At 60.7% G+C, this 12,165-nt stretch overlaps 1 protein-coding gene across 1 annotated transcript in view; it reads left to right on the forward strand.

Annotated features, from left to right (window-relative positions):
- Window positions 1-11,947, forward strand: part of LOC103582721 (oxysterol-binding protein-related protein 5-like) — a gene marked incomplete at its 3' end in the record, with an annotated part of 13,222 nt that extends 1,275 nt beyond the window's left edge. The window contains exons 2-8 of the mRNA XM_008564239.1: window positions 1,872-1,954; window positions 5,283-5,363; window positions 5,579-5,680; window positions 6,642-6,845; window positions 7,620-7,704; window positions 11,425-11,599; window positions 11,755-11,947. Coding sequence (XP_008562461.1) covers window positions 1,872-1,954; window positions 5,283-5,363; window positions 5,579-5,680; window positions 6,642-6,845; window positions 7,620-7,704; window positions 11,425-11,599; window positions 11,755-11,947 — 923 coding nt within the window. The remainder of the gene's footprint in view (window positions 1-1,871; window positions 1,955-5,282; window positions 5,364-5,578; window positions 5,681-6,641; window positions 6,846-7,619; window positions 7,705-11,424; window positions 11,600-11,754) is intronic.
- Between the last annotated feature and the right edge of the window lie 218 nt (window positions 11,948-12,165).

Consider the following 12,165-nt stretch of genomic DNA (forward strand, 5'->3'; position numbering starts at 1 on the left):
GGGACAAAACAGTTCAGACCAGGCTGCTCTCGTGTAACTGTGGGTAACTTGTCCCCACCCGACCAAGTCTGAGCCGAGTCCTCTCTGACGTCCCCCAGAGAGCCCAGCCCTTGTCTTCCTGGTGCCCCTGACGGGTGTGAGGTGGGGACCGGCACCTGCCGAGGAGACTCTCCAGCTGTGCCCACCCCTTCCACCACCTGCTCTGGGGATGAGGAAGAAGAAGCCGAGCTTTTCTGCCACGGGTGACGGTCATGCCCCTGGGGGCAGTGGGAGAGCATCAGGCCAGCCCACTGCCAGGAATTGAGAGGCTCAAGAACTGTCTCATCCAACAGATGGGGAAACCGAGGCCCAGAATGGGGAGGGCCTTGTCAAAGGTCACATAGAGGACTCGGGAAATCTCAACACCTGGGAAAGTAAATCCCACGACCTTTATTCTCTGCTGCTATGTTCGCCCAGCTGAACCTGCATGGTGGCACTTCTGGGACCAGGGGTCAGTAGTGGAAGGGACGAGTCCAGTTGGCAGTCAGTTTTCAGAGGGATTTGGTCCCCCTAGGCAGTGTAGGGTGCTGGGGGGTGAGGGCCTCCTACTAGGAGTGGAGAAGGTGGGAGGTGCCAGGGCAGGGGTGGGAAGGGGGACGTGGATGGCTGTAGGGAGAAGAACCGGCACTGGCCTCCCGCTGCCCAGGGTGCCAGCACCCTGCCCCCTCGGATGCTGCAGGAGCCCCTACGTCCTCCCAGCCCAGAAGGCAGCTCATGCACTGGGAGGTGGCCTGTGGACTGCACAAGCCCAGCCCTGATGACAGGACCTCCTTAAAAACAGACAAAGCCCCAGGATGACCACCCCCCGGGGCTTTGGGTCAGGGCCGTAGGGTGCTTTGCAGATGGAGAAGTGGAGGCTGCCAGGGCTCGGGCACACAGTGAGGCAGCTGCAGGGACAAGGTAGTCCTGTGACCTTGAGCACTCCTGTTCCAGGACCTCTGGGCAGAACCTTTTCCTTAGGTCACTGTACTGGCTCTTCCACGGATGGCGGCTCCTGGTCCCACTCCCACTGAGACCCTCCCCAGGGCTCCCAGGGGAGTGGGTCAGCAGAGCCGCCAGGTTTTCCGGCTGGTTCTCGGGCCTCTGTCCTCACCGCTCCTGCCCCCTCGCTGCCGCCCCGTGGCCTGCAGCAGGATGAGCCTCCATTTCTCAGCACCAGGACCCAGGCAGCAGCGCACTGGCCCCAGCCATGGAGGCAGGTGGGAGTGGCCCGCGGGGCGGGCTGCAGGCCTCCTCTGTGGCCGTTTCCCGCCTTCCTCCTGCCCATAAACTATTGCCTTGGAAACCAGCTCCAAAGCCGGCCAGGAAAGGGGAAGCCTTGTCCCCCAGGGTTGAATCCAGACACTGTGGTCTCCCATCACCCCCTCCTCCACCAACCCGTCAGGGTGGGACACAGGGACAGAGACCCAGCACCTCCCTCCAAGAGTCCCCACACTCAGGGACCAATGGTATCCGGCCACAGGGACATGTGGTCTGGGCACCCTGGACCCACTCTGTGCCTCTGAGGCTGGACACCACAATTTTCTGCTGAAAACTGGGGACTTGGCTTTCAGACCCCGAAGGACACACCACACCAGCCTGGGCACTCACTTCCTCCCTGTTGGACATGGAGGCCTGGCTAGAGCTCCTGGGTCCCTCCCAGCAGCAGCATTTGCTGGTTTTTATTAGACCTCGGGGCAGTGTCCTGCAGCTGCTGCCGCCACCGGGGCTAGCTTTCTGTCCCCTCCCAGCTGCCCGCACCCACCCTTCGCCTGCTGCACACCAGGCAGCCAGCCTGAGGAGCCCGGCCCTCCAGCCATGCCCAGGTCCTCACCCCAGTCACTCTCTTGCAGGGAAGGATGTGGAGTCTAATGGCCCATTGCCACCAAGGGATGAGGGGCCCCCGACCCCGGGCTCCGCCACGAAGGTGCCACCGGTAAGAGCCCAGCCGTGGGAGGTCCAAGGCCTCAGCAGGGAGCCTGGCTTGGGGGACAGCAGGGGTGCCAGCCGAGCCTGCCATCCTGCGCCTGCTCCAGGGGAATAGCTCTGAGTCCCAGGCTGTGCCACTCTGGGGGCTGGAGCCACAAGCAGAGCTTCATAGCTGTTGCTTTATTGAAGCCACCTTCTCGGCGTAACACAGGGGACCTGAGAAGGGATGTGGCTGCTAGGTGGTGTTCCGGGGCAGAAAATCGTGATGAAAGGAGACTCCCCAGGCCCTGTGTGCCTTTGCCTGAGCTGTGCCCTCAGCCAGGCTCAGCCTCTCCAGGTCGGTGCTACATTCCACAGGGGTCCACGCACACTCCCAAGGCGAGTCCCTTCCAGCAGGACCTGGGGTCCAGGGACGGTGTGGGCTTTGGGCACCAACCTTCCTTCCCCTAGAGTGTCTCAGCCCAGTAGAGGTATGGCCCCAAGACACTGACCGCAGCTGGTGGCACCAGGTCCTGATGACAGGGATGGGGAGCAGTGGACTTAGAGATGTGTTCTCCCCCTGCCCTGGCCACCTATTGCCCCCTGTGGTTGAGCAATGGCCTTGCTTCTTGGGGACCCCACTTCCTTGTCTGTCAAACAAGGAGTTAGTGGTGGTTCCCTGTCTGTCCCTGTGTCAGACGCAAGGAGAAGAAAAGGCCAGTCCCACAGGGCTGCTGGGCCATGGGGAGAGCAGCTGGCGTCCCCAGCCCCCACTCATGGCTTATTGATTTACTGGTGTGAATTTTTTTTAATGTTTTGTCGTGGTCAAATACACATAACATAAAGTGTGCCGTCTTAACCATCTTTAAGTGCACAGCTTAGTGGCATTAGCACATTCACACCGTGGTGCAGCCGTCACCACCATCCACCCCAGAGCGTTCTCATCTTCCCAAACTGAAGCCCTGTCCCCATTACGCACCAGCTCCCCAGCCCCTCCTGTCTCTACGAATCTGACGACTCTGGAGACCTAAGTGGAATCACGCAGTTTTTGTGCTTTTGTATAATGCACAAAAGGCTTCAAGCATAACGTCTTCAGGGTTCATCCATAGTGCAGCGTGTGTCAAAATCTCCTTCCTTTTTAAGGGTGGCAGGATATCCCATGCACAGGCGGCCACACATTACCTGTTCACCTGCTGATGGGGACTTGGGTGGTTTCCACTTCGCAGCAACGGTGACTGCACGGCTGTGACATACGTGCACGTGTGTTTGTTTGAGTTCCAGTTCTCAGTTCTTGTGGGTATATGCCTAAGAGTGGGATTGAGGGTCCTGGTGATTCTGTGGCTAGAGGCAATTCTAAAAAATTCTGTCTTTAATTCTTTGAAGAACCGCCAAGCTCTTCCCATGGCAGCTGAGCCCTTTCCATCCCTTTCCCCAGTGCAGAGCGCTCCGGCCTCCCACACCTCATTAACGCCTGCTGTTTTCAAAAAGAGTTATAATTGTAGCCGTCTTTGTGTCTGTGAAGTGGTGTCCCACTGTGGTTTTGGCTGGCATCTCCCTGATGATTAATTGCATATTAACCATTGTATATCTTTTGTGGAGAAATGTCTGTTCAAGTTCTGGGCCAATTTTTGGATGAGGCTTAGTCTTTCTGTTGTTGAGTTGTAAGAGTTCATATATTCTCCATACTCGACCCTTACCAGATATATGATTTGCAAGTGCTTTCTCCCGTTCTATAGGTTGTTCTAAATTATAGATTGCAAGGTTCTGGTCAGATGCTAATACTTATGGTTCTGAGCAACGACCCTAATCCCCGAGGGAGCTGCGTCAGTGCACTATGCCTGGTGGCAGGCCACGTGCAGGCGTGAGCAGAAGGCCCAGCCCCCGGGAAGGAGGCATCGGTGGCGCACTCCGCAGCGCTGCTGGGCAGGGATGCAGTGACCAGACTGCAAGTGGCCTTGCCCAGTGGGGACAGGGGGCAGATGCTCCACTCCATCCCACTCCCCACCCCCAATCTTGCCTCCTCTGTTCCCCCGGTGCCTGAACCCAGCACGTCCCATTCCGCTGTACCTGTGGAAGGCTGGGCAGCGGGGAACTGGCAGCGGGTTCACGCATCCTCAAGATGCTTGCAAGCCCCCAGCCACCGGTGCCGAGCACCCGGCAGAGCTGTAGACAGTAAATAGCTGGTCGCATAAATGCAGTAGTGGCTGTAATTGCAAGAGGCCTGGGCGGGCCAGAGATGGCGTGTGTCACCCAGGTCTGGTGCCAACAGGGCAGTCAGAGCCATCCTCCTGGAGAAGTGGCTTGGGAACCACAGGGAAGAGCATTGCAGACAGGGAACAGCATGTGCTGAGGGGGCTCCCAGGAGGGCAACTTGGGGCATGTTGTAGGCCAGCCTGGGCCCCGGAGTGTCACCTGGCTGAGGTCCGTACACGCATCGCCACTCAGGCCTGGATCCTTGTTGGCCCCCATCCTCGGTTCAAAGGCTGCTTCCAGGCAGAGCCCCCCAGGTGCCCCTTCCTGTGACCCTTTCTTCCTGTGATCTGGAGTCTTGGTTGGCTGAGAGAGCATAGCCCTAGAGCGAGACTGCCGAGACTCAGGCCCAGCTCCGCTCCATCATGTATTGTGTGACCCTGGGCAGGCTCTGAACCTCTGCATCCCCTCGTCTGCAGAATGTGGGTCAGAACGACCTGAGCTGTTGTGCCAAATGTGCTTAGAGCCGTGTTCACAATCGGGAAACCGTGCACATGTCCTCACCCCGCCCCCCGCTCTCACAGCTCTCGCTGGTGGATGGTCTGTCCCTCCTGCAGAGAGCAAAACACCGTCGTCTTTACTCTCTAAGCCCAGCACTTGAGGCCAGTCCTGGCACGTGGTGCTGTCCAGACCACCTGTCCATGGGATGGTTTGAGTCCCAGCCCTGCTGCTCACTAGCTCTGTGACCTTGGGGAGCTTCTTCACCTCCCCTGCCTCAGTTTCCTGGCCCATAAAATGGGGGTAGTAGCTGCACAAAGCTCCGAGGTTGTTGGAGAATCAGGTGCATGAATGCAGGCATCCGCAACATCGGAGCAGACAAGGCTTTAGTTCTGTGCTTTACCGTCACCACGAGCAGGCAGGGGGTGGGCCCGGGTTGTCCTTTACAGCTCGGCCACACCCTGTCATAATTAAGCCCTGATCCCTGATGGCCCCCGAGTTTCCTTCCTGCCCTAACCTCCCACCTCATCCCTGTATGTGTGTATGTGCCCAGGGGAGAGCAGGTCCCTGTATCGTCATTGCCACGTGCTACTCTTGTCCCCCCATCACCCTGGCCGTGCCCTGATGCCCTGTTCTCTCCCTACCTGATTCGATTCTCACTCCTGCAGGCAGAGTTCAGGCTGTGCAATGGGTCTGACAAGGAGTGTGTGTCCCCAACGGCCAGGGTCACCAAGAAGGAGACTCTCAAGGTGGGCCTGGGCCTGCGACCCACACCTGGGCCAGGGAGGCCACCCCCACCCCTGCCTGGTCTGCCAACGGGAGAGGACAAACCCTGCCCTGGCTGCTTGCACGCCCCTCTTCCCCTCCTCTCCCTGCCCCGTCCTCACCCCGGGCTGGACAGTGGGAGGAGCGGGGGCAGCCCGGGCCTTCCCCCCTGACCTGCCGCTGGGTGCCCCGGGCCCAGGCGCAGAAGGAGAACTACCGGCAGGAGAAGAAGCGGGCCACGAAGCAGCTCTTCAGCGCCCTGACCGACCCCAGTGTGGTCATCATGGCTGACAGCCTGAAGGTAGGTGGCAGGTGCAGAGTCTGCGGCCATCCGGGAGGCGTCCAGCAAGCTTGTCACTGCAGATCTGCATGCACATCCTAGGGCCGCCCTAACAAATGACCCCAGACTAGGGGCTTAAAACAACGGAAACGCGTTCTCCCACAGTACTGGGGGTCAGAGTCCAAAACCAGGGCGTGGCAGGGTCGCGCTCCCTCTGGAGGCTCTAGGGGAGGTGTCACTCCGGCTTCCCAGGAAAGGGGGAAAGGGTCGGGGCCAGGGACATGTGCTCAGACCTCACTGAGGCAGTGAGCAACCGGCCCAGCCCCTGAGCCTTGGTCTCCCCCTCCATACAGTGGGGGTAAAATGACCCAACTCCGGGGCTGCTGGGAAAAGCAGGGGTGACAGGTGCGCCTGGGAGCCCCGAGGTCTGCAGAGCCCTGGGCCTGTGTGCCTACCCCACAAGTTATGAATGGAAAACAAGGTGCAAACATGAATATTCACTCAGAATGAGAAAAGAAATGGCAACTAGTGTCAGATTTTACCCAGGCTGACGACTGCAACAGTCACCAGCATCGCCAGTTCCTCCTGGGACCCTGAGGGTCTTGACCTTGACCTCGACCTCCACAAACCTCACCAGTCAATCTATCCCTGGCCACTCTGTGTTTCTTTGGATTCACCATAATGTATGGGCTCCTTCTGAAAACTAAAAGAGAGCCCTGCCCGCTGCACAGCAAAAGGCCTGGCTCTGCCCTGAGTTCCCAGGGGACAGTGCCAGCCCCTCCCTGGCACACAGCAGGCACAGGACACTACCCAGGGAGTGGGAGTGACCAAGGGGAGCCTTGAGCAGGTGTGGCGACATCGAGTGAGGAGAAGGGCCCATTGGTGCCCCCCCGATCTTCCTCCTCTCCCCGCCAAGCCAGCCAGATGCCCCAGGGATGGCAGCCTCAGCAGGCGGGCGTTGACCACAGGCCCCTCTCTGCAGATCCGCGGGACCCTGAAGAGCTGGACCAAGCTGTGGTGTGTGCTGAAGCCAGGGGTGCTGCTCATCTACAAGACGCCCAAGGTGGGCCAGTGGGTGGGCACGGTCCTGCTGCACTGCTGCGAGCTCATCGAGCGGCCCTCCAAGAAGGACGGCTTCTGCTTCAAGCTCTTCCACCCGCTGGACCAGTCCGTCTGGGCCGTGAAGGTACCACCAGGCCACGCTGGGGCGAGGAGAGAGGCCCCCGGGTCAGGAAGCATGTCCAGGCCACAACAGGGGGGCGGTGGTCAGAAGGCCCTGGGCAGGCCTCTTGACCCCTCTGAGCCTTGACACATCTGGGGATCAGATGTGGTCAGATTCTCCACGTGGAGCACACAGTGGGCCTCAGGGAATAGGTGATGGGATGGGATCCAGCTCACACCGCGCACCCCTTACCCAGCCACTGTCCACGAGGGTGGGTGCAGCTGCAGAGCACACAGAGCCTGGGGCTGCTCCCAGTGGTGGGTGAGGAACAGGCTGTGTGTCTGGCAGCTCCTGACCCGGACCTCGCCCCTTGTAACTCAGGGGCTGCCCAGCCCAGCACCGAATGGGGAAGGGTTGCCGGGTAAAATCCAGAACATCCGGTTAAATTTGGATGTCATAGAAACATCAAAGATTTTTAATGTAAGTATGTCCCAAATATTGCACTGGATATACTGTTCATTATTTCTGAGATTTGAATTTAACTGGGTGTCTTGGACTTACATTCACTGATTCTGGCCACACTAAATTGGGAAGCTCAGAGCTGGAAAGCTGAGGGTGGAGCTGCCAGCTAAGAAAGGGACAGAGAGCTCTCTTGCCCGCTGCATCTGCCCAGCCAGGTGCCTGACCCCTCCCGGGGTCCTGAGGCCCGCAGGTGTCCATGCACATCTGCATGTGGATCCACACGGTTCTGCATGGTTCATCTGTCCTCAGGTGACACCCAGCCCTCTGTCTCTCCAGGGACCCAAAGGTGAGAGTGTGGGCTCCATCACCCAGCCCCTGCCCAGCAGCTACCTGATCTTCAGGGCCGCCTCGGAGTCGGACGGTGAGTCCTCACCTGCTCTGCGGTCTCCCCCTGAAGCAGGACCCCTCGCAGGGCTGTGGCCCAGGTGCAGGTGGCCCCATTCAGGCCCTTCCACTGCCACCCAAGAAGGAGACAGCCTGAAGTCATGGGATAAGCCAAACATGGAGCCAGGCAGGCCTGCCATTCACTGATACCCCTCTCTGAGCCTCAGTTTCCCCATGGGTAAAATGTGACTAGTAACACCATTTGCCCCAGTGTTATTAGACTCTGGTGACCTTATAAAAGCATCCAGATAACAATTACTGACCCCAACCACATGCCAGGAATCACTGAGCCAGCAGGTTCTACTGTTACCATCCACATTTGACAGATGGGGAAACTGAGGCATGGGCAAACCACCAGCAAGAAATTGCTAGAGCCTGGATGAGAATCTGGGTCTCCCTGACTCCCAAATGCATGGCACATTGTTGGCGCGCACTGCAGCTCTTGGAGCCGCGACTGCAGTTATTACTGTAACTAGTAGGCTTGCTCCTGGTGACCACCTTCCAACCAGGGGTGTGGCCCTGCTCCACAGCTCCGTGTAAATGCAGCTGCTCCACCTCCTTTCAGCCCTCAGGGCTGGCTCCCCCCAGAGCAGTGGGGTGAGGGGCTGTCACCCGCCAGTGTCCACAGCCTCGAGGGCCCTAGCTGGAGCAGCCTGGCCTCGACCCCTGGGCTCCGGCCCCTGCCAGCCTGGAGTCTCCGACCGCTCCAGTCCTGCTGGAGCCACGTTGCCCCTGGTGGTCAAACGCCACAACACACTCCCTTCCCAGGCCATGCAGTCCCTTTAGAATAAGGGCCATTCCTCACAGTGCTGGGCCCCGCTGGGTTGGGAACTGAGGACCAGCGTTGGGTGGAAGGCCTGGTCCGGATCCTCGGGCGTGTGACCTCGAGGGGTCACTTACTGTCCTGGCCTTAGCCCCTCTGGAGGGCTGCCTCCTTGGGGAGCATCTGTCCCGGACAGGGCGTGCTCACCAGGTTCTCGTCCACACGTGGTTCCTCGTGTCTGGCCCCCACCACGCAGCCCCCTCTCCGGCTCGGTGGCCCAGCGGGGAAGGGCAGGGACAAGAGGGGCTGGGGTGGAGGGGGTGGGATCCTCGGAGGGTGGGACGGGGCTTTCCTTCTGAAAACTAAAAGAGAGCCCTGCCCGCTGCACAGCAAAAGGCCTGGCTCTGCCCTGAGTTCCCAGGGGACAGTGCCAGCCCCTCCCTGGCACACAGCAGGCACAGGACACTACCCAGGGAGTGGGAGTGACCAAGGGGAGCCTTGAGCAGGTGTGGCGACATCGAGTGAGGAGAAGGGCCCATTGGTGCCCCCCCGATCTTCCTCCTCTCCCCGCCAAGCCAGCCAGATGCCCCAGGGATGGCAGCCTCAGCAGGCGGGCGTTGACCACAGGCCCCTCTCTGCAGATCCGCGGGACCCTGAAGAGCTGGACCAAGCTGTGGTGTGTGCTGAAGCCAGGGGTGCTGCTCATCTACAAGACGCCCAAGGTGGGCCAGTGGGTGGGCACGGTCCTGCTGCACTGCTGCGAGCTCATCGAGCGGCCCTCCAAGAAGGACGGCTTCTGCTTCAAGCTCTTCCACCCGCTGGACCAGTCCGTCTGGGCCGTGAAGGTACCACCAGGCCACGCTGGGGCGAGGAGAGAGGCCCCCGGGTCAGGAAGCATGTCCAGGCCACAACAGGGGGGCGGTGGTCAGAAGGCCCTGGGCAGGCCTCTTGACCCCTCTGAGCCTTGACACATCTGGGGATCAGATGTGGTCAGATTCTCCACGTGGAGCACACAGTGGGCCTCAGGGAATAGGTGATGGGATGGGATCCAGCTCACACCGCGCACCCCTTACCCAGCCACTGTCCACGAGGGTGGGTGCAGCTGCAGAGCACACAGAGCCTGGGGCTGCTCCCAGTGGTGGCTGAGGAACAGGCTGTGTGTCTGGCAGCTCCTGACCCGGACCTCGCCCCTTGTAACTCAGGGGCTGCCCAGCCCAGCACCGAATGGGGAAGGGTTGCCGGGTAAAATCCAGAACATCCGGTTAAATTTGGATGTCATAGAAACATCAAAGATTTTTAATGTAAGTATGTCCCAAATATTGCACTGGATATACTGTTCATTATTTCTGAGATTTGAATTTAACTGGGTGTCTTGGACTTACATTCACTGATTCTGGCCACACTAAATTGGGAAGCTCAGAGCTGGAAAGCTGAGGGTGGAGCTGCCAGCTAAGAAAGGGACAGAGAGCTCTCTTGCCCGCTGCATCTGCCCAGCCAGGTGCCTGACCCCTCCCGGGGTCCTGAGGCCCGCAGGTGTCCATGCACATCTGCATGTGGATCCACACGGTTCTGCATGGTTCATCTGTCCTCAGGTGACACCCAGCCCTCTGTCTCTCCAGGGACCCAAAGGTGAGAGTGTGGGCTCCATCACCCAGCCCCTGCCCAGCAGCTACCTGATCTTCAGGGCCGCCTCGGAGTCGGACGGTGAGTCCTCACCTGCTCTGCGGTCTCCCCCTGAAGCAGGACCCCTCGCAGGGCTGTGGCCCAGGTGCAGGTGGCCCCATTGAGGCCCTTCCACTGCCACCCAAGAAGGAGACAGCCTGAAGTCATGGGATAAGCCAAACATGGAGCCAGGCAGGCCTGCCATTCACTGATACCCCTCTCTGAGCCTCAGTTTCCCCATGGGTAAAATGTGACTAGTAACACCATTTGCCCCAGTGTTATTAGACTCTGGTGACCTTATAAAAGCATCCAGATAACAATTACTGACCCCAACCACATGCCAGGAATCACTGAGCCAGCAGGTTCTACTGTTACCATCCACATTTGACAGATGGGGAAACTGAGGCATGGGCAAACCACCAGCAAGAAATTGCTAGAGCCTGGATGAGAATCTGGGTCTCCCTGACTCCCAAATGCATGGCACATTGTTGGCGCGCACTGCAGCTCTTGGAGCCGCGACTGCAGTTATTACTGTAACTAGTAGGCTTGCTCCTGGTGACCACCTTCCAACCAGGGGTGTGGCCCTGCTCCACAGCTCCGTGTAAATGCAGCTGCTCCACCTCCTTTCAGCCCTCAGGGCTGGCTCCCCCCGGAGCAGTGGGGTGAGGGGCTGTCACCCGCCAGTGTCCACAGCCTCGAGGGCCCTAGCTGGAGCAGCCTGGCCTCGACCCCTGGGCTCCGGCCCCTGCCAGCCTGGAGTCTCCGACTGCTCCAGTCCTGCTGGAGCCACGTTGCCCCTGGTGGTCAAATGCCACAACACACTCCCTTCCCCGGCCATGCAGTCCCTTTAGAATAAGGGCCATTCCTCACAGTGCTGGGCCCCGCTGGGTTGGGAACTGAGGACCAGCGTTGGGTGGAAGGCCTGGTCCGGATCCTCGGGCGTGTGACCTCGAGGGGTCACTTACTGTCCTGGCCTTAGCCCCTCTGGAGGGCTGCCTCCTTGGGGAGCATCTGTCCCGGACAGGGCGTGCTCACCAGGTTCTCGTCCACACGTGGTTCCTCGTGTCTGGCCCCCACCACGCAGCCCCCTCTCCGGCTCGGTGGCCCAGCGGGGAAGGGCAGGGACAAGAGGGGCTGGGGTGGAGGGGGTGGGATCCCCGGAGGGTGGGACGGGGCTACCTGGGGGGAAGTGAGGAGAGGACTCCAGACGGGACGTGGTAGGGTCGGGGGTGGGCTCCCGCAGGGGCGGGTCTCACCCGGTGTCCCCCGCAGGCCGCTGCTGGCTGGACGCCCTGGAGCTGGCGCTGCGCTGCCCCAGCCTGCTGCGCCTGAGCACCTGCAAGCAGGGCCGCGACGGCGACCCGGGCTCCTCGCCAGACGCGTCGCCCTCGCCGCTCTACGGGCCTCCCGCCTCAGCCGCCGGGCACCCGGACCAGGACCTGTTCCCGTGAGCGGGGGCGCAGGGGACGCGTGGGGAGCGGGGAGAGAGCAGCCCACTCGTCAGGTCCGGAGGCTCTCGGGGCAGCCTCGGTTTCCCCGCGCGTGAGACGGGGCTGACGGTGTGGGCGCGGCGGCCGGACCCAGGGCGCCCTCCCGTTCCAGGCTGAGCGGGTCTTGCGTGGACAACCACCTGGAGCACGACGCGTTCTCGGACAAGTCGGAGAGAGAGAACGCGGAGGAGTCGGACGCCGAGGCCCGGGACCGCAGCCGGGGGACCCCCGGGAGCCGGAGCGACCAGGCGGCGCGGAGGGGGACCACCTACGTGGAGCAGGGCCGCGACGAGGAGCTCGGGGAGGTGCGCCTGGCCCTCGCCCCTCATGGTGAAGCGGGGTGGCCGTGCCAAGTCCAGGGGAGGGGAGCGCAGGGCCGGGGGTGGGGTCTCAGGAGCTGTGACACCGTGAGTGACAGCAGGGAGGCCGTGGCTGTGGGCAGAGGGGCCACCGGTGCACAAGGCCGGGACAGGCGCAGTCCCCGCAGACCCACCTGCAGAGAGCAGAGAGGCTTGGCTGGGCG

This window comes from Galeopterus variegatus, unplaced genomic scaffold (genome assembly GCF_000696425.1).
Source record: "Galeopterus variegatus unplaced genomic scaffold, G_variegatus-3.0.2 Scaffold17575, whole genome shotgun sequence".
In the NCBI taxonomy this organism is placed as follows: Eukaryota; Metazoa; Chordata; class Mammalia; order Dermoptera; family Cynocephalidae; genus Galeopterus; species Galeopterus variegatus.